Here is a 25,253-nt window from a genome sequence, read left to right as displayed (position 1 = left end):
TCTCTTTCCTGTGCATAGACCTCTATGGGAGTCTTGGCACTGGAGTCCTTTCTTCTCTGGATCCCTTTCCTAGGGATAAAGGAATCAAATGCAGCACCACCTTTATGAGCTGGAACGATTACTGAATAATTCCTACACTGAAACAGCATTCCTGACCAACTGTAGTTTATAAAATATATCCGTTCTCTTTACTAACATAATAAGTATCAAGAAGTTTTGAAGAGAAATTGGCCCTTTTTGATGATTCAGTTGTGATCAGGCACTAAGGATCACCTGCAACATCTGTGTCCCTAACTGTGGTCACAGGGGACAGAAGGTGGGTATCCGGCGGAATCCTTCACGGGACTCAGACACACTCTGCCTCGTTCCCTGTGCTTCCCGTGTCGTGCTGCTCGAAAAACGCCAGTGTCTGTAGAACACACGCACCAGGCTGCCCACAGCTGGAGGAAGCAGTTGGAAAATTCCCATGTGGAAATTATTTTCAAGAGTAAATTGCAGCAAATTTGATTTACCACCATCTCCAAAAGGAAAAGGAAATCAAACTCTGAAAGAAATTTTAACTGCTTGTCAGTTTTACTCAACTAGGGTTTCGCCAAATGCAGTCATCACGTGACGCCTGACAGGGCTAAGGGCCGCTGGTCTGTGTGCGAGCACTGGGGCGGGGGACACTCTCCTCACCCGTGTGCCTCCCTCCGGCCACTTCGTCTCTGCTCTCTTGCAGGTCCACACGTTCAGAGGGCCGCACTGGTGTGAATACTGTGCCAACTTCATGTGGGGGCTCATTGCTCAGGGGGTGAAATGTGCAGGTAAGAGCTCCTCCCTCTCGCCTTGTCCAGTCGGTGGGGAGTTATACGGAGGAAATCATAAGGAGATTTGCTGTTATGCACAATGGGCTGGATCCTAGTTTGCTCGTAGTACACATACAGCAGTCTGGGTTTCCAGGCAGCCACTGGGGAAATTGGAGTTTTATCTGCCCTTAAGCTTGTACTTAATGAACAGCAGGCAGGGGATCTGGTGTCTTAGTCCATTAAAAAGAGAGAAGTCAGCTTGTTCAAAAAGTCTGATAAAAGAAGGAAAAAGTAAAGTAGTTATATTTAACTGTTGCTTTTGATGTTGCAGGAACTAAATTTATAAAAATGATTTTTTTAAGCAGTATACAGGGACCTGTGATTGTTGCCATGGAAACTGAATTTTAAAGATAACTTGCTAAGCTGAATTGTTCTTGCTAAATTTTTGTGAAATCAAATTGAAGCTTTAAAAATCTGTGAATTTATCTTTAGAGAGGGTTACCAAATTCTGAAAAACCACTTAGTCACTAGTAGTTTGTGACATGTTGAAATTCTGAATAAGCCAAATCTTTTTTTATAGAGTATGACCATACTGTTTTGGGGTTTAAATTTAGAAACTTCTAAGATTTACACAAAAAGAAATAACAAGCTGAGGTATTTATTGAAGTGCTTAATGAAATGTGGTTATTCATATCATGTGACATTCATTTGTAGATAACAACTGTACAAAATATTGGCCATGTGTGCAAACTACCCTAAATTCTGGCATAAGCTTCAAGATAGCCACCTAAACTTTAAATGCATAGTGTTTGGTCCTAGAAGTTTCTTTCTGCTATTTAAATTGTAAGACTGAAAAATATCTTCTTACATGTTGTTTAGCATGAAGCTTAACACTAAAAATGCATGTATACTAAGAGTAAAGTATTTAAAAATGATAACTATGGTAATTCTGTCAAATCACTATACAACATGTTTCTTCTGTGGCATGATTTTTAATGCAGTCTTTTTGATGTCCATTATGTTTAGAAACTTCTGGGTTCTGATTGTTCTTATTTCTGAACTGTGTTTTTTAATAACAGGGTACAGTATGCATTGCAAATGAATGTTTCAAATCACCCTTCCTTCTTGTTATTATTAGTGTCACTAAGACATGGTCAAGTTCAGGCATATAGCACTAGCCAAACCCATAAGGACCTGCCACGGGGAGGGATGAGAATTCCCTGAGTGTTGACTTAGACCTCTGCAGTGGTGCCCATTAGGGAGAGTCTCAGCTGAGATCCGGTCTGACTCCTCCGTTACCCTAGAGGATGACCCCTCCATGTGCGCCTTTCTTCCCAGGGTGTAGGTGAAAACAATGCTGAGTCAGTGTGAGGAGCCATCCTTGGGAAGACTGTAGTTGAGCCTTTGAACTGGAGGGAACACGGTGGATCATGAAGTGTTGACAAAGTGGTGGTGTTAAGACCATCTGCATTGTTGTAGTTTTTCCAGAGCAAATGGAGTCATCTTTTCACTTGCTCAAAGAGTGACAGTCTCAATTCAATAAGCCTGGGTTGCCTTATGACACAGCCTTGACCAGCTGAGACTCTGCAACAGTTTCCTAAACACTTTATTGCTGTCACTAACTTAAAAGCTTTTCTTTCACTAGAGTATGTGTTGTTTACTTTTGAAAGAGTGAAGGCCACTGGGTAAGAATTCTGAGTCACCTAGTAAAAGAGAACAGGTACGACACCTGTGAATAACCTTTGTCAATATGCCACATTCACAAGTCATGTTTGAAAGAAATGTCTTGGAACACTGTGGTGGCGATCATGTGAAGAAAAGGAGAAAGAACATGATTCACTCCCTCCCACGGCCCTCCCACGGCCGCATCGACAACCCTCACCTCTTGTAAGGGGCAGGGCAGGGATTGGAAGAAAAGCCTTGAGGAGACTTTTTCATTTTATGTTATATCTTGTCCTTAAAAGCATTATTCTGTGTGATTTGAACCAAAGTTAGCTCGTTATTTTCAGTGTGGAGACTTGGTGTTTGAATTACTTCTGTTTTCTCTGATGACTAATTACATTTGGACCGACAGTGGGATTCTTCGGTGTGAAGTGCTCATCCTGACCATCCACTTTATCTAAAACACAATGCAAAGAATTAAGAACTTAGAGAACTAACTGGTGGGCTAAACAGTGGCTCCCCAAAGATTTCTCTTTCTTAATCCTCAGAACTTGAGAGTGTGTTACCTTTCCCAGCATAAGGGACTATATGATGAAGTTACAGATTTTGAGATGGAAAATGTCTCTGGATTGTTAGGGTGAACCCAGTGTAATCACTGTCACAGGATGGGCAGGAGAGGGAGGCAGGAGAGGCCGAGCCAGAGAGAAGATGGAAGGACAGAAGCAGAGGTCATGAAAGAGAGGCAATGCTATGCCTCTGGCTTTGAAGACAGAGGAAGGGGGCCAGGAGCCAAGGAATGCAGGCAGCCTCTAGATGTTGGAAAAGGCAAAGGAAAGAAACAGATTGTCCATTAGAGCTTCCAGAAGAAACACAGGCCCGCCAACACCTTGATTTTTGCCTGGTGAAACTGATTTTGGACTTGTGACTTCCAGAACTATATGACAACAGACTTACATTGTTTTCAGCCACTAAGTTTGAGGTAATTTGTTACAGCAGCAATAGGAAACTAATGTACTAGCCACTGAACATTAAAGATATTATACTTCCAAAGAAAAATGGCAGGCTTACTGCCTGTCAAAAGAGAGATTTTTTATCTGCTTTTGATCCCGAAGATAGCTTGCTCTGTTCTGGTTTCTTTTTCAGAATTGACCAAGTCACAGAGCTTGTCAGGAATTCTTAAAAGAGTGTTTGCCAAAAGCAGCAATTTTGTATCTCACCACCCCCCTCTTTTTTTTAACATCACATGAAATGTTGGGTGGGGTTGCAGTCACCAGACTGGCAGAGTTGCTGTAGGAATCAGACTGAATCTGGCTAACAGCAGGCAAGGTCTCAGAACTCCAGGCTTGGGCCTCCACACTCACGGCCGACGAGGACAGCTGGTGGAGCTGCCGGGGTAACTGTGAGCACACCAGATAGGACCTCTTCAACCCCCCAACACAGGGTTCCATAGTGGGCATTCAGCGTTGTCTCCTCACCTCTTTAAAGTGAGTAAAATGATGTACAGGAGAGTATCTAACTGCAGCTTGGGAGTGCTGCTCCTCCTACTAAAATCTTTATGAAAAAGTAAAGTTCAAAGGGCCATCAATGCTCAGATAGAAGAGTTTCCCTAACCACTTTTCCCTTCCTTATGAAAAGCTGACAGGTTAAAGTAATATTATTATCTGTATAGTCATTGAGATGGCCGAACATCCCTGCCGTCCAAAAGACATTCTACTAACATCCCTGAGTTGCTTTCACCACAATATACTAAGAAAACAGCCAGATAATTTTGTTGTGAATCAGACATATCAACTTAGCATGGGCCATTTATTAAAGTGACTTCATCTTGCCAGTGCATTATCATTACTGCCAGCCCCCAAAAGGAAATGGCAGCTGTTTTCTTCCTAATAATAAGATGTATGTATTGCTTCAAATACACAAGTTCTTAACTTCTAGGCTGAAGAAAGGAAGTGGAAGTAAGGCCTTTTATTTGTTACTGCTCTGATTGACTATACTTGAAATGTTACATTTGTCCTTGTAAGCCAGAAAGAAATTAGTTAGACTTGCCTAAAACTTCTATATAGCCCCCTTTTAACTGAAAGTAGTATTTTCATAAATATCCCAAAGAACAAGGTATTTGGCCTAATTTTGCTTATGTGACTTCTGATATATATCAGAAATAGGTATTTACATTTTTTCTAGATGGAGGGGCTGGGCAACTAAGAAATACACTTAAAAGTGGGATTTTTATGCGCAATTACTTAAAATGTGAACACTCAGAGAAAAGAATGAATCATTTATTTTCAAAACACATTAGCATTGCCCATAATCTTATCAATAGAATGTACATAATATAAGCTATTTATTTCAGAGAGTAGATTTCTGTGCTTTCTAAATATGAAGCATACATTATGTTTTTATAAAGAAAATTTGAGTAGCCTAGAGTTAGCAGTATATATAATACCAATAGTTCATTAATAAAGGACAGAATAAAGCATGATTTGAATTTTTTATTCTTCCTTTTATATGTTTATTCTGTGCTTATTAACTGAATAATTGGGAGAGGGAAATGTAGTTTAATTGTAACATAAAAATAACTTACCAAACCAAGAGATACAACAAATGAAAGGACTTTTTATGGACTTTTTTCATTTACAGTGTAGATCTTCCCAGGGAGAAATGGAACTGTATAGGAGTTATATGACTTTAATAAATAAGTATGAAAACCAAATAAACTCTTAATGGCAAACTGAAATATTGATATACTGCTAGTCCTTGAAGCAGCAATTTTCAGAGCAAGCTCAGAGCTGGTATATTGCACTGTGAACTTAAGAGTATAAAGATGCTTTATTTTAATGAATTTGCCCTATCCTTTGGTCTTCAGAAGAACTTCTTATCCAGTCCTGCCAAAAAACTTGACCTTTGACATTTATAATATTGGGCACAACATATTGTCCCATAGTTTAATGTTATTCAAATGGAAGAAAGAATATTAGTTTACAAAACATTTTCCTCTCCCTTAATTACCTAAATCTAAGCTTTGTCATCACTCTGTCCAGTTTTCACCGAGTCACAAAGGATCGGGGCATTAGAGAAGAATTATGTGGGCACCAGAAAAGCCCACAAGCCATCAGTGCCAACAGCACTGACCAAAAAGAATCCCAAGGAAAGCTTGCTTTTCCTAGTCAAAGCCCTGGGAAAAGGCAGCCCATCTGGACAGAAATCTTAGGACCCCGAGGATGTTTAAAATGGGAGATAACTTCCAATATTCAAAGGGAAAACATTAGTATTAACATCAGACCATCGGTGCCACTCAGATGTTTTGATATTATGTGGATGCATCAAAATTTTACTATCTTGCTTTCTACTGAACTCCCATTTAGAGTTTATACAAAGGGAAAGAATATGACAAAACAAGAATATAATGGGTAGGTTTTATCCTTGCTTTTCAAAAGTCTTTGCCAAATCACTTATTTATATATGTGTATATATGCATATTTATAAAACAGTAAAATATGGCAGTACCTTTTAAACTGAAGTATATGCAACAAGTAATGGGTACAATACACATTACTGAATAAAAGGCTGAGAATAGCAAGTTCACCTCCAGCCCTAAAAACTAACTAGGAGTCCACGATGCGTATCCCTCAGTGGGAAGAGCACAGGCGGGGAACCAGGAATCCAAGGTTTAAATCTCCGCTTTCTGGCTGAGTGACTTTGTTTTACTGTCATTGGGAAGTGGCCCTGGGACAGGTGATTGCCAACAGCCCTTTCCAGCTGGATCTGTGACTTCCATGCACCCACTTAAAAAGTAGGAGGCACATCAACATTATTATTAGATTAGGAAGCATTGCTAACTTTTATACTTAAGAAAAACTATGTAAGAGTTTTTCCTTTTCTGGACGAGATGAATAAATAGGTTTCTTTTTTTCCCTTCACAATAACAACAAAACTCCCTGGAAAAAAAACATGCCTCCGCTATCAGAAGACTCTGAAAGCCACAGAAAGGAAGGGAAGCCAATTAGGGACCTCAGGACCCAAGGAACCCAGCAGCAAATTGCCTCATGGTGTTTTGGATTTTGTTTTTGTTTTTTTATTTTTTAACCTCCTGTGTTTTCCAGCCCAGGCATTAGAAAAACTCACAACTCTTAAACACCAACAGGCACAGACCAAAAAGAATCCCAAGGAAAGCCTGCTCTCCCTGGCTGAAAAGCGTAGTTCAGTGGGACAGAAATCTCTTAGCCACCCCGTGAATGTGCAGCAGCCCCCTGTGGGTAGGACCCTGTTTCCCACCGCACTGCCCCCTGCAGTAATAACAAGGCTGCATTTCTCCTGTGTGTCCGAGTGGAGCTCTGTTTTCCATCACCATATTGCAGAGAAAACCGGTACCCCGCCTTGGCTGAGCCTGTAGGTGGGATCCTGACTCTCATCCCCTCCCACTTCTACAGTAGCAGCAGGACCCCCTCAGCCCAAGTCTGTGGGCAGGGTCCTGCCTTCACCCCTCATCTGCGTTAATGAGACAGCAGGACTATAAACAAAACTGTCTTCTGTGCCCGTCGTCCTCAGCTGGGTTGGAGGGCAAACCCGACTTCCATCCCCACCCTGCAGTAACTGGGAGGCGCTGGCCCTGTCCTCCCCAGCGTGTCGGGGAGAGTCCTGCCATTTGGGTGACATACAAGTGGGGCAGGCAAAACAAACCACAGAAACATTACAAGGGCTCTGTAACCGGAGGTTGACATTTGAACCATGGCCTGCAAAAGTGAGCCAGGATGGAGGCCGGAATGTGTACTCTAAGTCTAAAGTTTACTTACCTGCTAAAATGGGAAATTTCAATAGGAACCAGAGTCTGTAACACTCAAAATACCCACAATACAGTTCAGAATCACACTTCATACCATGAACCAGGAAAATCTCAACTCAGTTGGGAAAAAAAAACCAACCAACCAACACTAATTTTGAGATGGCATAGTTGCTGGAATTATCAGACAAGAAAAGCAGCTTCCACAAAAATGCTCCAATGAGCAATTATGAACATTCTTAAATAAAAATAGGATTTATCAGAAAAATAAAAATGTAACAAAGAACTAAATGGAAATTTTAGAGCTGAAAATGTACTAACACACTCACTGGATGCGCTCAGTAGCAGAATATAGATGACAGGAAGAAATCAGTGAACTTTAGGTCAGTAGCAATTATCTAATCAAACGAGAGAGAATAGATTTCGAAAAGTGAACTGAAGCCTGTGGGACAGTAGCAGGAGATTTAACTTTTGTGTTGTCGGAGCACCAGAAGAGGACAAAGAGGGACAGAAAAACTACTTGGAAAGCTAGTGGCTGAAAACTCCCCAAATACGGTAAGAGCAGCAAAAGAAAAATGATGTGTGTATTTGGAGACACCTGTATGTAAATGAGGCGTGTTAAGGGCATCGGAGGTGAGGAAGTGTCTGTAACCCCCGGCATCCGAGGGCTGCAGGACCTACGGGCCATCAGGACCGCAAGCCGACTGTGGCGGTGCCGAGTTACAGCCCTGGGGCGTTCACGGGAGAGACTTCCACGGTGCCATTTCGGAAATACAACAACGTCCTGGTGAACAGTTACAGTTTACTTACATGTAAGCGCTGTACTGCCATGTACAACTGGATTTCGGCATTACTGAAAGTCATGATAATGAAGATGATCACCGGCATTTGTCTAACATTTTATAATGTGCAGAGCACCTCAGACACACTGGTTCATTAATTCTTATAACACCTCTGTGAGGTCAGCGTTGTGCTCCCCTTTCTGCCGAAACAGCACGCACAACCGCAGCCGTCCAAGGACGCAGTTAGTTGTGGGATTGCACGTGATGACCAGCGGTGTTACTAAGGCCTGGTTGTGAACTGTATGTGCCCCACCTGGACCAGATCTGCAAGAGGTCAGCATCAGGTTTTCATGAACTTGAAAACAAATATGTTACACTTTTAAAAACATAGAGATGACATTTATTTTAGTTAAATTATTCAGCGGTGGTTTATCACTCTTCAGTCCAACTTAAGAAAATATTTCTGTTCCTTTCTATTCCTTACTCTTGTTGAAAATAAATACTATCTAGAAATGTTTAGGTTCTAGCATCTCAGAAGTTATAACCCAGTAAAATTACAAAGCAAAGAAATAGTTTCAGTAGAGGCACTAGGGGATAAGTCTTATAACCATGGACTCCAGAATCATCCGTAGGCTTGAATCTCAGCTCCCCACAGACTAAACCATGACGTTGGGTAAATTTCTTAACAACTCTCTGCTTGGTTTTATAAGGTTTATAAAATGAGAAGAGTAATAGTACCCATTTCATAGAGTTTTGTGGGTTTAAATGAAATAATAATTGTAAAGCACTTAGAATTGTGTTTTCATTAGTAAGCTGGTGATAATAGTAGTAACAAATAATAACTGTAGCTGGTTTTATCTACTAGATCAATTATATATGATATATGTAAAGGATTATGAATAAATATAAATATGAGCAGCACCATTTTAAGAGGGCCCCCGGATACTCTCTGCAGGTCTGATTGCTCCTCATACAAATGTATTAAAATGCAGTTATACCCCACATTGAGTATATTTTTATGTAATCTTAAATGGATAAAATTTTAGTGGGCTGGCCCTGACTGGTGTAACTCAGTGGGTTGAGCACAGGCCTGTGAAGCAAAGCATCACCAGTTTGATTCCCAATCAGGGCATGTGCCTGGGTTGCAAGCCATTCCCCAGTATGGGGTGTGCTAGAGGCAACCACACGATGTTTCAGTCCCTCTTCCTCCCTCCCTCCCCCATCTCTCTAAAAATAAATAAAATCCTTTAAAAATTTGTAGTGGGCTAATTGGCATAATATTAGATTTGTAGACATTTAAATAAACACTTACAAATTTGGTTTGTTTTGGTTTGGCTGGAATTCTCCAGAGGTCATACAGCAAGTAAATGGTGAAACCCAAGTTAGAAGTTTGCTCTTCTGACTTAAAATCCAAAAGACCTTGTAAGAGAAGAGATGCAAAGAATAGGAGCTTCTGGAAGCTAGTATTTTTTTAAACCTAATGCAAGCTAGAGTATCTTTTGCTAAAATAAACAGTCTGGAATGCTCAATACTCTAAAACAATAATGAACTTTTTCTGTCTCCATTCATTTTTCAGATTGTGGTTTGAATGTCCATAAGCAGTGTTCCAAGATGGTCCCAAATGACTGTAAGCCAGACTTGAAACACGTCAAGAAGGTGTATAGCTGTGACCTCACAACCCTTGTGAAAGCCCGCATCACTAAGCGGCCGATGGTGGTGGACATGTGCATCAGGGAAATCGAGTCTAGAGGTGAGGCGCTTTGGGGCCAACTCGGGCCAGGCCGCTGTGCTTCACCACGAGGGCCAGTCCCAGGGCTGCTGTTCTGGGTGCCTCACTGCACAAATTGGTTGTCTTCCGACAGTTATGGGGGCCTATTTTAGGTGGCAGATGATATGAAATGAGGTAATTTAATAAGAAGTTAAACAGCTTGAGTTCAAGGTACATTTAGGTACATTTAACCAGTTATAGGAAATATGCCTTAAAGTATATTTATGGATGATGTTTCAAGTCTATAAAAGTTGACATGTAGGCCCTGGCTGGTGTAGCTCAGTGGATTGAGCGCGGGCCTGCGAACCACACGATCGCGGTTCAATTCCTAGTCAGGGCACATGCCTGGGTTGCAGGCCTGTTCCCAGCAGAGGACTCACAAGAAGCAACCATACACTGATATTTCTCTCCTTCTCTCCTTCCCTTCCTCTCTAAAGATAAATAAATAAAATTTTTTTTAAAAAGTTGACATGTAGATACCATTCATTTTTCAGCTTTTTATATATTTTTCTTGGGTCTGAGATGCAAGAAATGCTCTATTAAAACTGTCCTAGGCCAGAAATTAGAGCTGCACCCTAATTATTCTTCCTCACTTGGGAAAATGGCTACAGGCCTATTAATATAGTTTATCTGAGTCTTCTGTTATGTAAAAGAACTTAGGGTGTAATTGAGGTGATGAATTATTTCCCTTAAGACTTAACATATTTGATCTAATTAGACAAAGTGATAAGCCAGCTCACAAGTACCTAGGTGACAGTAGGTCAGTCAGAAAGCAGTGAGTGAAATGGGTTTATTTTGGGAGAAAAGTGTGAAGAGGTTTCTAAACATGTATATTTTATCATTCTTTCTGACACATTACTTCCCTAGCTTAAAGTATGGCAAGAAGTTAAAATTTAAAGAAAAGGCATGATTCCAAAAAGACTAATTAGCACCCTTGCTTTATTTTTGCAGGTCTTAATTCTGAAGGCCTGTACCGAGTATCAGGATTTAGTGACCTAATTGAAGATGTCAAGATGGCTTTTGATAGAGGTATGTTCTTTGGCATGTTCACTAACTTAGGGCAATAATTCTCTTTGCCAAAAAAAGCACAATATCTTATGTTATTTTACACATTACTTTTCTAAATCATTGATGCTTATTATTCCAAATAAAAAAACAGTTTATGATTTTTTTAAATTATTTTTAGCGAGTATAAGTATTAAACTGTTAAATTTCAAGGTGACAAAGCATATAATTTAACTATATCACCAATATTTGAATATCCAAGGCAGTCTATGTTCTCCAGAATATTTGCAAAGCAATTAAATCCACCACAAAAGGCAGGGAGAGGTGGGATGGTGGGGCCTAAGCCACTGCAGAGCTCCAGGCTCCCAGGTTTGCGAGGCGCCTCTCACTCTGCCTGCGTTCCATGCTTCCTCATCACCGTCTGCTCAGTGGAGACCCAAGTCCTGGCTCTTGTGTCAGGACAAGAAGCTGAGAAGAGCTGAGGACCTTCTGGCAGAGGACCTATCCCACTGTGGGAGGAGGGGCTGGCCAAAGAAGAAGTCAGTGGGCTTATTGTCTCTAACATTTAAATTTAGATTTGTTCCCACAGTTCTCCAGTCTGTCCTTCAGTACTAGAATAAAGTGGTACCAAAGAAGACCTGTCACCTTGAGTACAGGGAGTGGAACAGACTGAGACTGGTGGCATTTTAAAGAGCCTCTTTCCTTTGCAAGTGTATATTCCTCCCCCACCGCAAAGCTCTTAGAGCCAGCAGAGGCAGAAGACAGAAATAAGTGTTATTACCGACCTAATATGAGGAAATCTAGGCCAACCCAAGTACTTAATAAAATCAAGGAAAATGAAGGGAAGTAATGGTATGTTAAATTCAAATAAGCATTAAGAATAACCGTAAATCAGCCCCGGCTGGTGTGGCTCAGTTGGTTGGAGCATCATCCTGTAACCGAAGGTTGCAGGTTTGATTCCAGGTCAGGGCACATGCCTGGGCTGTGGGTTTGACCCCAGATCCGAGCATGTGTGGGAAGCAACTGGTCAGTGCTTCTCTCTTGCATCGATGGTTTTCTCTCTCCCTTCCTCTCTCTCTAAAAAAAGCAATGAAAACATGTCCTTGTGTGAGGACTTTAAAAAAATTTTAAATAGCTCTAAATCAATGCTTAATTGAAGATCAAAGAGCCATTTTTTTTCTCTAGAAGTAGCAACTGAACATGTCCATTCTCAAACACTGGCAAAGATTCTCAAAAATAACTCACACTGGCAAAGAAATCGAATGTTTCCATTGGCCCAGAAAGAAAATAAGTGGCGGTTTCCTCTCATTAAAAATACAAGACAGTCTCTTTGTGTCCTGAAAGCACTAATAACGGATTTGAAAAATCTGTAAGGGCTCACCTGGGCTCCACACAGCCACACCCTCGGGGCCAGGTGGTCACTCCCAGGAGGCTTAATAACCCTGAAATAATGAGGTCCACTGGGGGGGGAAACTCGGGATCCATAGAATGCTAGAAGGAACTCATTCAATTCTATCATCAAAGTAAAAGGGCAGAATCTGGAAAGTCTCCCCTCACTTTAGGAGATAGTCGCCGAGTGGAACGCCAGCTCCAGGTCAGCACAGGCCATTGCAGGCCTGTCACGTTTCGACTGGGGGTAGAACAGCACATGTTTCTGTGACCAGCGCAGTGAGAGGTCGGTGGGAAGGTCAGAGCCGGTACCAACCCTGAGCCTTCCCAGGAGAGCCCCGGACCGAATGAAGCCAAAGGCCGCAGGTGACAAAGCAGTCGGGGACAGAGGACATCGCAGTCTGCGCTGCTGCTTTAGAGCCCGACTTGGAATGTAGTCTCTAGAAACCTGGTTACGGAATGCATTTATTTTACTTTACAATAAATGTGAGAGAAGATACAGATTCTTTTCAAAAAGCAGGTTTTAAAGGAACCCGTCTAAGAATAATATGCACGGTAAGGGACTGAGGGGCGATGAGCACAGTATTTTGCCACAGAAGGAATTGTCTGACTGGTAGAAGATTCCCAGAGCAGCCTCCAAATTTTGTTTAACACTCGCATGTAGCTGAACTCTAAGATTATGACTTTACTTTCCAAACAAAAAATTATACTTTAGCCAATAATGAGAGGATATTTGAAGTCTGGATTCTCAGAAAAACACAGAAGAAAAGTTTTTTCTGAGTAAAACTTTTGACAGAGCTGATACTTGCTTTTGTCATTTTTCTGTCTTCCTTCCGCCCTTGCATTCCCTTCCGCAGTCCTCAGGCCCCAGCACCTCCCCGCTCCCCAGGGTCCCCAGTGAAGCCGTCTGCCTTGCCAGTTCCTTCTAGAAAGCAAGCACTCTCTCCCAATTTGTACTGTTGCAGGGCATGGCTTCGACCCAAGTATGAAAGATGGGCACTGATGATCTGATTCACGCTCAAACACAAGTGTCCGATAGGCCAAGGTGTTTGCATTTTAGAAGAGGCTGCTAAAAAAAAGCCTCTAGAGTTGTTTCAGGATTTACCCAAAAAACGGAGCAGAAAGTGCCGATATTTCCCCTCCCCTCACGCTCAGGCCCACACAGCTTCCCCTTTTGCTGTCTGGCATCACTATAATACACTTGTTATAGTTTAGGAACCAGTATGGATGCATTATTGTTAACTGGAGTCAGTAGTTCACATTAGGGTTCTCTTTTTCAGTCGTACGGTCCTGTGGGTTTGGGCAGAGGTGTGAAGTCATGCATCTGCAGCTACGGTGTCAGGCAGAGCTTTCCCGACCCTGGGGCTCCCTGCTCTGCCGCTTTGGCCACCCACCTTCTCACGACTGCTGCTGCCTTTCCCAGCACACCGCGTGGTTGGGATCGCAGAGCCTTTTCAGGCTCCCTTCTTACTTCTTACTGTATTTAAATTCTTCTGTGTCTTTTTTGGCTCGGTAGCTCATTTCATTTTATAGCTGAATAAATTCCATTGTCTGAGTGTACCTCAGGTTATTCACCTATTGAAAGACATCTTGGTGGCTTCCAGTTTTTTGACAATTATTAATAAAGCTGCTATAAGCCTAATGTCAGGTTTTTGAGTGGACATAAATTTCCGCTCCTGCAGTGAGCAGCTGGGAGCACCACGGCTGGATTTTCTGGCAACAGTATGTTCAGCTTAGCGAGACACCGCCTGTCTCCCAAAGTGGCTGTTCCACTTTGCACCCTCGCCAGCAGCGAACAAGCGTTCCTGTGACTCCTCGTCCTTCTCAGCCTTTGGCGTTATCAGTGCTCTGGGTTTTAGCCATTCTCCTAGGTGTGTGGTGAAGAGGCTGCTGTCTAATCCACAGAAATCTTTCATAAACCAAATGGAACAAAAGAAACCTAGCATAAGATCCAGCGTAGAGTAGATAGATACTCACTGAATCTCCAGTAGATGGAAGTTCAGGCGTTTTAACCCAGTGAAGCGCTAACTGCGCAGGGGAAGGGGACGGGGCCGAGGCCGCGCCGTGGGGAGGTTGGCTTTGCTTGGGAGTCTCGGGGCCCAGCGCCGCTGCCGTGTTTCTCCATTTTGAAGTCCCTTCTCTTGTTTTTTCAACACTCAGAGGATTTTTGTTTTGCTTTGCTTTTCTTGCTTACCACCTCCTCTACTCCAGACTCAGGCGAGACCCGGGTGTTCCATGTGGGAGCCTGGGGCAGAAAACAGCACGGAGAGTAAGGCTTCAGTGCTGGGGGTCTTCTGTGAGTCGAGGGGGACTCTGTTGTTGTTCGTCACGTTCTCCGAGTTTATTTTAAAAAGAGAACAAGCAATGCCACGTTATTCCCCTAGGGATTCTCAAGAAGCTTGAGGTTTAAAAATATTTCTGTTGACCACAGTCGTCTCCTGATTTTCCCCTCCATTATTAACATGGAAAAATAACTTCAGAATAGAAAATTCAAAACAGTAGATTTTGCTTTTCACAGAAACGCAATCATTTATACCACTTAGCATACTGAATTTGATGCTAAGAACTGAAGCATTGCTAATTTTTAAAAACTGTATACAGAAATATGTCATTTATGAACACAGTGCCATGGATGCAAATATTTACTTTTCTTTCTTTTGACGTTCTTCAAAGATGGTGAGAAAGCAGACATCTCTGTGAACATGTATGAAGACATCAACATCATCACCGGTGCACTGAAACTCTACTTCAGGGACTTACCGATTCCGCTCATCACGTACGATGCCTACCCTAAGTTCATCGAGTCTGCCAGTAAGTGCAGCCACGCGTCCAAACAGCCTGCACACTGCCCCTTCTGGGGATCCGTCCTCCTGTCCTTCTCTTTCTGCCGAGTCTCTCGAATGCATTTCATGGACCATTTCCTCCTCACCCCTCTCAGCATGGTTAATATACTCACAAGAATTTTGAACTATTCTCAGATATAGGTTGTTTTATGATTTCTACTAGCAGAAGCTTCTTTGTAATATGCTGGCATTCATTTTCCAAAGGGAGGCTTATACCAGTGCTCCCTAGATACAGACAAATACTTTGTAAAATAAGATAAAAACACTGGAAAATGAAATTTAAAAAAAACAAGATCAACTACTTTGTTATTATGTTTGCACATGAAGATTACTGTCAGATTTGAGGAACAGTTTCTGAATCCTTCCTCCCGGTCCCTGCACTGACCCCGCGGCAGACTGTCAGTCTGTAAACTGGCACCAGCGTGCAGGCCTTTCAGGAGAGCTGGTTTATATTGAGAAGTCATTTTCTAAGTTCTCTTGTAGCTAAGCTCAAAATGCAGAAGAAGCAAGGGCTCATTTGCCAAATTTTATTTATACTGCAGGAAAAAAAATCATACCTGTAATTTATGCTTCATTTTCTTAAAGGAAATTCTTAACAGATTTTAACTGTTGGCATTACCATATTTTAGAAAAGATAGGCTATTTCTGTCATGTGCTTCACTCTCTCAAAACCACATGTTGTCTTGATCTTTAAATAATTACTTCCTTAGGAACACTGGTTTGCTTTTTGACTTTAAAATTTCATGACGCTCTCACTTTCCTTGTCTTAATTTTTAGTTTCCCCCACAGAGCTTTTGCTGAGAATGTTTGTGGTTAGCTCCACGGAGCAGAGATTTCTTGTGGGTCAGCTCTGCTCTCGTGTAGAGGAAAGCCAAGGGAAGTACGTGCTTTTACAAATGTCCGTGTCGTGAGCCTGAAAGGCTGTAGCTCTTCCACAGGAATTTGACTCCTCTCACTCGGGGATGCATTTGCCGCCGAGGTTCTTGTGCCGTGGGACAGACGTTTCCTCCCAGAGAGGGAGGCCCGCGGCACTGAAGTGGAGAGCACCTGGCCCACACAAGGGGCTGCTCTGATTCCTAGGACAGCACCCAGGGCTCGACCACAGTGCTCCTATCGCCGTGTTACCTGGGGTAAAACTGGAACTTGGCTTCCGAGCCTAACCCCAAGGGCATCCAGTTAGCAGAGAACAAAGCGGTGACTCAAACCCAGGTTCTGATAGCACATGCTGCCTTATCTACTTGGAAGAAAAATCCAAGCCTCACTTGCTGATTTCAAGGCCTTTTGCCCCAAGGTCTAAAGTCACCTCACCTTCTTTCCCCACACCCACCCCAGTGGCTGAGGAAAACCTCCCCTTTATTGTCCCAAACCGTTTGTCATTGTCTGAGACTGTGTCTGAAACAAACCTGTCCAAAAGCAGCAAGGCCCTCCTCTCAGCCCTCTGAGAGCTCCTGAAAGCACAGCATAAGGAAGAAACTTGACAGAATCATATAAAAACCCCTTTAAATTTTAGCTTTTGTGTTACTTCCGTGACACCAGAGACCCTGGCATAATACTTACACACAGTATAAATGTGTATTATGCATGTCTGATATTGGTGTAACTGCTTGTAGAACACTGTGTCCTTGTACCTGTGTTTTCTAACAGAGTGTCATTCTTTAGATGCATGGATACAACCGTTCTCACATCTGTACAAGCAGAGAAGGAAGATGAGCAAAACTAAGATTTGTAGAGCAGTACTAGGTACAGGGAGTCATGCTCTGTATTTTACACCCATAATATTATCTTACAAGGAGGGAGATGGATGGATGTCACAGGATGTAAGTGATCTGTTCAAGGTCCGATCACTGGAGGCGGCGGCACTGGCAAACGAACCCACAGCTGTCTGACATCAAAGCCCTTGCTCCCTCTAGTCTGCCTGGATCACCGGGTGCTCCAGGGAACAGAAGACTCACACAGAGGAGACAGACAGGCAAGCAGACAGGAACCCCTTCTAAATGAAGGGCACCGTTAGCTGACCCTTGCTGATGCTTGTGCTCTTGAAATTTTTTTTCAAGAAACTCAGGCCATATTTTTTACGTCTTAAGTATCCATGGCATTTATTAGCATCCCTCGCCAATGAAAACATCATAGTTCATATTAAAGCTTTCTCCTGCAAAAGCTGTTCAAGCTCTGCTGCCACGGCCTCCTTTGGAGAAATCCTGCTGGTTGAAAGCTGGAGGGGAGTGTCTGCAGGAAATGGCAGCGGGGAGAGGAGACCAGGGCGTCCTGCCTAAAGGCCTGAAGTTCTGCCTCGTCCCCTGCACGCTCCCTGAGGAGCCAGCTGGATGTCTTGGTCTCCCGAGCCCTTTTCCTCACTTCCTCTCCCCACCAGTTAAGGAATCTCTGCTGTACAGTACCGAGGCCTAGAAGAGGGGCTTGTCACAGACCTGCTGAGCACCCCAGCTTTCCTGGGTGCTTGCTGACCACGATGCAGCTGGTGCTGCCAGTGCTGAGCTCCTGGTGGTACTGAGTCAGCTCTTCCCCTGGCCGAGGGGTCTAAGAGCTCTGTTCCCAACAGGTCTTAGAGAAGCCGCATGACTCATCGGGAACTTCGAGTGAGTCAGATAAACTCAGAAATGAAACCCAGGGTTCTTATTCCTACGCAACTCAGACATCCCGAAGAGGAGCCTGGGAGTCAAAATTTGCCAAGTTTTCTCCTCAGCTCTGCCACTGATTCATACCTTTTGCTTGGCCAAGTTTTATTCTTCTTGTACTTGAATTCCTCTATAAAGAATTGAAAATTTAAAAAGAGCTCTTTACTACATCTTGATACAGGTTCAGAGTGCTTATTTCCTGCCCCTGCAGTGTCTGCATTTCCAGACCCTTCCAGACCTTCCCCCAATGCCGTCTCTTCCTCTTCTCTGTCTCTTAGCCAGAGGCCATCAGTCTCCTCTGCGTTCCCATCGTGCCTGCCTAGACATCTGTTAAAGCCCCCTTCCTCCATGTCAGAGTTATGTTTTTGTCTTGTTTTTCCTGCTGGTCTATAATCCCTTACAGTAGGAGCCCTTTTGCTCATGTTTATTTTCCCACAGCACCTGTGATAGTTCCTTGTTTATGTAACAGATGCTCAATGAGTATTTGTTGAATGAGCCCTGATCAGCCTGGCTCAGAGGGTCGGGCGTCATCCCACAAACTGAAAGATCGCCAGTTTGATTCCCAGTCAGGGCACATGCCTGTGTTGTGGGCTGGGTCCTTGGTTGGGGACGTGTGAGACACAACCAATCAATGTATCTCTCACACATTGATGCTTATCCTTCTTTCTCCCTCCCTATCCCTCTCTAATAATAAATAAATAAAATCTTTTTTAAAAAACTTAAGTATTTGTTGAGTGAGTAAACATAATTTTATAATTGAGAACCATAGAATCCATAGAAACTTAGTTTTTAGATACTCTAAGAAGTCATGTAACTAGACTTTCTGTTTTTAAATACCCGATAGCTGCAAGTTCACTACCACTCCAGGCCGCCGGTCCCCTGATGAACAACAGAACCCTGCGAGCTTTTAACTCCCCCCCATTGGCAGTGGTCCTGGTATCACCCTCTTCCATCTGCAAGCCTTTCTTGTATTCAAAACATGAATGTGGTCATTCATCTCTAAACCCATTCCGTTTTGTTTGTCTGCTTCTTATATTATGCTGTGGTCTTCTCAGGGCTAAAGAATCCTGTTCTCTGAAAAGTTGATCATGGGTAGTACTTCTCTAAGTGGAAAAGAGAAATGAACTCCAGGGAAGAATCTCTGTCCATGTGATATCAGTATATTCAAGTGCATTTTGTCATATATTCTCAAATGTATAGCTCCAACCTGGACCTCTCCCTGAATACCAGATTAACCCACAATCCGGATGTTCACTTAGGTGTCGGAAGGACTCCTTGAACAGAAGTCCTGATCTTCCCCACGAAACCCTCCGCCTGTCATCTTTCCCATCTCAGTTCACAAAGGCTCCATCCCCCCAGTTGCCGGAGTCCAAAGCTCAGCTCACTGTTGACACTTCTCCCTCTCACTCTTCCCTTATCAGTACCTCCTGTGGACACGGCCTTTAAAATATTCCTAGAATCCAGCAACTTCTTAGCACCTTCACTGATAGCAGCTGGTCTGAGCTCATGTCACTTCTCACCTAAATTTCTGTACTTACTGGGATGGTCCTTCTGCCTTTACGCTTGCCCCTCCCATAGTGTTTCCCACCTGGCAGCCAGAGGAGGGACCTGTAGAAAATGTCTGTCAGATCGCGACCTTCCCATTTCTCTCAGCGAACGCCCAGTCCTTAGAATAACCTACGGCGCCAGACTCGAGAATGCCATTACTTTCCTGACCTCATCCCCTTCTGCTCTCTCTGCTCACTCCACAGCAGCCGTATCTGGCTCCTGACTCTTCCTCACACATTCCTGGCATGCTCTCCCCTCGGGATCTTCCCACGGCTGTTCCTCTGCCTGGCACCGCCCTCCGCAGATCTGCACATGCTTCGTCCCCCCACTGCCTCAGAGCCTGTCCTCTGACCTTCTCACTGCGGTCCATCCTGACCACCCCTTTATAATTACATCCGCCCAGCATGTCCCGTTGCTTCCCGCAGCACATCCTCACTCTGACGTAGTGCAAACTAGAAGATGCACATTCCTTGTTTGTTCTCAGCCCCCTCCAGTAGACAAAGTGAGCTCCCCGTGAACAGAATTTTGTTTGTTTCCACCCCACCAACACTGTCCTTAACCTCACAGCATCTCAAGATTCTCCCTATAAGGATTTAATTGTGGAAGTTAAAGAAAACTAAATTGCCCCTTTTTCAATTTCCAAAAGTGTTCGTTTTCAATTAATAAGTCCCATATAGTTTTCTATGGTAAGTAGAATTTTTTTCTCTTAATTCTAGAAATTAAGTGATTGAATGTCAGTCCCTAAGATGGCATTGCTGTAGTGAAACGGCACTTTTTAAGGGCCTCAAGGTTCAAGGACCATGCAGTGCATATCCTGGTGAAAGTCAAAAGCTACATTCTTTATCACTAAGAAATGAACCAGGAACTCTGGGGAAGCTTTGGGCAGAAATTGTACAATGGCCAATTCCTTGAATTAAAAAAACTTCAGTCAATGTTCACATCCTGAAATTTACCAAATCGCTCTGCCAACACTAAGACCTTTTCACCCTCCTATCAATTTTTACCTGACTCCAGTACATTGCCATTGAGTTGGTTGATTTTATTACATTCGAAAGGCTAGGATTCTTGGTCTTGGGCCTTGAATGTCACGCTGTGATCAGATGTGGCCTTTTAACATTTCACAGCTGCTATCCTGATCAGGAGTCGGCAGTTGGGGTCCTTTGCGGTTGCCCTGACACCAAGCCTTTAAAGGCACCCCATCTTCCTGACATTTGGGGGAAGCAAAAATGTGCTAGGAAGGAGTGCAGAATTCTGAAGATGTTTCTTGTTCCTGATTATGGAAATAATTGATGGATTTAATGTAATCTGTGACCTGAAAGGAATGTGCTGGGTTTTTTGGCCAACACAAGAGAACTAAGATGTCCACATGAAGATGGCCCCTTCGAAGTCAACACTTTGGAAGAAGAGCCCCATCGATGTCAGGGATCCCGCTGTCACCCAGAACAGTTGGGGCTGCCTTCCAAGTCTGCACTGCAGCCTCTGAGTGGTCTAAGTAGTAGAATACCTTTGTGCTCTGAGGGTAGATTTGACTATTTTATATAACACAAAGTAATTTAAAATGTAATATAATAGAAGAAATATGTAGGATGATACATTTCTTGGTTGAAAAAGAAAAAAGCATGAACATCAAATAGTAAGACTGCAGCAAGCGGTTGCTGGGGCCCAGGGGTGGCATGGCTTCTACACCATCTCTGAAAGGGGGTTCTCAAAATATTTTGAACAGTGCAGCATCCACTAAATATGTAATCTTCTAAGATGACCTTGTAAGGGTTTAAGTACATTTGTGTCTGAATTTTTTAGAGTTACATACTACATATCTAATAGCCAATTTCCATAGTGACCAGACTCCAGGACATTCAAGAGAAAAAACTGGGTGCTTTCCCCAGAACTTCAAGTGAGTGGTGTTGCCACGTTGAAAGTAAGCCTTTGGGGATCTGAGGTTTGAACCTTATAAGTAACTTTTGAAGGCTGTGGTCAAGGATCTGTGAGAAAGCATTTCCTACCAGTTTTAAAAGATTACCACAAGAATAGAGTCAAATGAACCCTTTATACCTGTTGTCTGTTAAAAGTTTTTCTCCTTGGTATTTGTCTTGCTACTTTAGAAATCATGGATCCTGATGAGCAGTTGGAAACCCTTCACGAAGCGCTGAAGCTGCTGCCGCCCGCTCACTGCGAAACCCTTCGGTACCTCATGGCGCATCTGAAGAGGCAAGTCAGATGATCTTATGAATGAATGAATGAATGAATGAATGAATGAATGAATGAATGAATGTGAATGGCTATGTTGTCTTGTGTGCAATTGCACAGGTAGAGAGGGAATGCAAAAAATACTACACACTGCAATACCAAATGCACACTTGATTCTGACATAAGTGTATTTGCACTTCCAGTGTGAGTTGGCAAATATGTTAGAAATCCTAATTTCTGCCAAGGGCACGCATCACTTTTTGTGAAAAGGGGAAAGGTTGCGGCTTCAAAGACACACCAGCATTAGCATAGTAAAGCAAGAGCAACGCAACTTGCAAGAAGGCTCATTTTTCTTCTTCCTCTCACATAGGCACTTCAGGCTTGTGATGGGATTGCAGATTATTGAGTTAATGTTGTCAGCACTGAAAACAGGTGTAAAAAATGATGGAGTAAAGTAAGGGGTAAAGGGAAGAATGGAAAATGGAATATTTTGTTACTCTGGTTTAATGTTTTAAAGTGATTGATGGTGATTTAGTTTTATTTCCCTGCTCGGTTACCCTCAATCTCTACCATTGAAGCAACATTTTTAAAATTATAGGACCAACATTTAATGGTTTCAGGGTTTCAAAATATAAGACCAATCAGAACAAAAAGATAGCAGAACTTGGCATCTATGTTGTATGCCTTTAGGCATGCGTTACCCAGAAATGAATATTTAATTCATGGTGCTTTTAACATTTACACGTTTCTTCTCTCGAAAAGCACTGGGAGTCAAACCTTTTGCCTGATTTGCTTACGATTTCATCTGTAAATTCAATTTGCTTCATATTTGGAGATAATTAAGTGCTCCACACTAAAACAAAGAAATAACTTTCCAATCATAGTCTCTGTGCCTTGGCTGCAGCGGTAAAAGGAATATAAACACTTACACTCTCTGACAAGGTTGCTTACCCTGAGCCATTTCCTATTAATGTCACTACCGCCCTCTCCCTAGACACTTGCAAAAATAATCTGCAGAAAACAAGCTAGCCGAAGTGGAGGGCAGGCTGATGGAGTGATCCAGATGACCCAGTTCCTTCTCTGCTGTGTGCAGACTCACCCCTGCAGCTCTAGGCTGTGGCCAGAGAATCCACAGAGAACTGAACCCACACAAGTCTTTTGTTTTAGTGCCAAAGCACAGTGAAGAACCACATGGCTCACACAAACTCACGCTCCTTTACTCTCATTTTTCAGAGTGACCCTCCATGAGAAGGAGAATCTTATGAATGCAGAAAACCTGGGAATTGTTTTCGGCCCCACGCTGATGAGGTCTCCAGAACTAGACGCAATGGCTGCCTTGAACGACATACGATATCAGAGACTGGTGGTAGAGCTGCTTATCAAAAATGAAGACATTTTATTTTAAAGTTTTAGTTTGAGGGGAAAAATGTTTTACAGATGAAGGAATGTTTTATAGTAATTTAATTGGCTCTACAGCTGACTTATTCCTTGGTTAGAAGTTCAGGCATATAACCAGCTTAAAATGAAGGAGCTTTCCGTTGCTTGTGTAGCACCGCTCAGCTGTCCTCGTAAAACAGTGAACACACGCTTTCCAGTTCTAGTGACCCTGGGTGTTTATCATGTTAAGAGAAACTCAGGCTACTGCATGATTAGCCCCATTTGGCAGGGGAACCGTACAAAGGACACAGCAAGCCTGCGCCGCTCTTCGTCCTGGGTAGTCTGTGTTTGTCCTTCAGCATGTTTCGCAGAGTAAATCTGTCGTGACTTCACTTTTGGGTTCTATGTCATTGGCTTCCGACGCTTGTATAACCATGCACATCAGTGGATGAAACAGCACCTCCGGCTGCTGCGTTGCCGTAGACTATAACATACGCCTGCTTTTCTCACATGCTTTATTTCCAGGTTCTCTTAGTTCCTCTCTAACATAGTACTTTCTTCCCAGCAAAAAGCAAAATGTGTTTTCGGATTTGTTACTTTAGTAAATGATCCTTACCAATAAAAAAATAAATAAAATGCAGAGCATCTTCTGTTAAGTTATTGGATTTTAGTTGTAATTTTGTGTTTTTATCTGGCATGCATGCATTAACTTATTAAATTTGGCTTTTAGAAATGAAAAATATTGATAGCTTGCTTATTTCCCATGATTGAAAATATTTGGAGGAATGTGTTTGGCCATTTAACACTGAGTGATCCCTCTCACCTTTCGGAAAGTTTTGTGCTGAGTTCCTAGAATAATAATTTAAAACTGCTTAGAATTAGAACATCCATTTGTCGGGTTTATTTTTCTTCCTGCATTCTCTGACAGATATCTAGAATACTTTCTCAACTTGAAGGTGGGGGACGGGGCTCAGCACATAGGTAAGAGGTCCTTCTAGAACCATTAGAAGAAGAAAAAGGGAGGGACTTTTCAAAACATTTGGTTTGTTGGCTCTGCGTGGTGGTGACCCAGAGCCGAGCTGAGAGCACTGCCTGATGTTGAGTCCCAGAGAGCCGCGGCTGGACAGCCAGAGGAGGGTGCTCTGCAGACGTCCCGATGCCAGGAAACCCAGGAGGGGCCTGGTCCCACCACCGGCCGCCCAGAGTTTGTTCCCTGTCTGCTGACGGAGCTCACTTTCCGAACTACAGTTCGGCCCTGCTTTAAAAAGTAAAAAAATTACTTCTTTTTCACATTTTTGCCATTGCAATTCTTGATACTTTCAAGACTATCTCAGAGATAATGGGAGCTGACAGAACTGTGGGCTTTCCCCATATTTTTGCCCCTAGGCTATCGTAGAAGTTGGCAGTGTGTTTAATGTTTGCGTTCAGGAAAGAGCGGTTACTCGGGAAGCAGCGTCTCACAGCTGTCTCCGTCAGCACAGCCCCCTCGCAGCAACGGCTCCGCGCCAGGCAGCGTCAGACACACAGGTTGATGACGCACCCACGTGTGCTTTCTAATAGAAATTCCCTCTAAAAGGGCAGCCATAAAAAAAACACTGACCACAAAGGCAATGCTTTTGACTCATGAAAGACATTTTCAAAGAAATTGGGCCATTTGACTCTGCCCTGGCTTAGGTAAACCAAATGCATTTCCATGTGCTTATGGCTGAAGTTCTTTCTGCACAAAGTTCTTTTTGAACAAAGTCCTTTTAAAGGAGAAAGTTAGTAAAGAAATTTATATAGAAAGATGCTCTATTAGAATATAACCACCCTGTTGTTTTGGTTTGTCTTTCTAAAAGGAACAGGTGTGGTTGACTTTGGAGTAGGTATGTACTAGAATTGGAGGTGTACCTAGAGCAGAAGCAATGCCTGATCATAGCAAATACTGAGCAGATGTTCATATAATGTCCTCAGTACGTATCCAGACAGGTTGCTGTTTATCAGGGCTGTGAACAAGGGCACCTGGTATGTTTGTCTGATATGAACTACATGGTTTTACTTTTTTAATGAATTTATTGGGGCAGCTGGTTAATGAAATTATGCGGGTTTCAGGTGTACAGCTCTATAATACATCATCTAGATATTATAGTGTGTGTTCACCACCCCAAGGCAAATCTCCTTCCATCTCCATTTATCCCCCCACGCCCCTTTCCCTTTGGTGTGGTTTTAAACTGATGGATGTGTGGTTCGCCCGCTCAGTGTGTGCAGATACACACTACAGCTATGTCATTGGTGAGAACTCCTGGGCTTCTGGGTGGCGCTCCTTGAAATGAAGAAACAATTCCTGGTCACTCAGGGAGGCTGTTACGCAGTAACTGTCCTGAGTCATTTATACATATCTTTCTATGGCTAATGGGAGAGTTCTTAAATCATGACCTTTTAATGAGAAGGCAGAGGTTTCTATTTGTTCCCACCATAGTCAGGAGAAGGAGGGACCATGATCACCCACAGACTT

General features: G+C 42.9%; 1 protein-coding gene across 2 annotated transcripts in view; it reads left to right on the top strand.

Moving 5' to 3' along the window:
• The window catches only part of CHN1 (chimerin 1), a 158,463-nt gene extending 135,039 nt beyond the window's left edge, over positions 1–23,424 (top strand). For both annotated transcript variants that reach the window (XM_053665144.1, XM_037155864.2), the window contains 6 exons: positions 722–806; positions 9,586–9,759; positions 10,729–10,806; positions 14,845–14,982; positions 21,298–21,403; positions 22,616–23,424. In XM_053665144.1, coding sequence (XP_053521119.1) covers positions 722–806; positions 9,586–9,759; positions 10,729–10,806; positions 14,845–14,982; positions 21,298–21,403; positions 22,616–22,787 — 753 coding nt within the window. In that variant the 3' untranslated portion in view covers positions 22,788–23,424. The remainder of the gene's footprint in view (positions 1–721; positions 807–9,585; positions 9,760–10,728; positions 10,807–14,844; positions 14,983–21,297; positions 21,404–22,615) is intronic.
• Positions 23,425–25,253: the final 1,829 nt, after the last annotated feature.

Source organism: Artibeus jamaicensis, unplaced genomic scaffold (genome assembly GCF_021234435.1).
Source record: "Artibeus jamaicensis isolate MK-2021 breed Jamaican fruit bat unplaced genomic scaffold, CSHL_Jam_final contig_391, whole genome shotgun sequence".
Taxonomy (NCBI): domain Eukaryota; kingdom Metazoa; phylum Chordata; class Mammalia; order Chiroptera; family Phyllostomidae; genus Artibeus; species Artibeus jamaicensis.
This window is presented reverse-complemented; position numbering and strand designations above follow the sequence as displayed.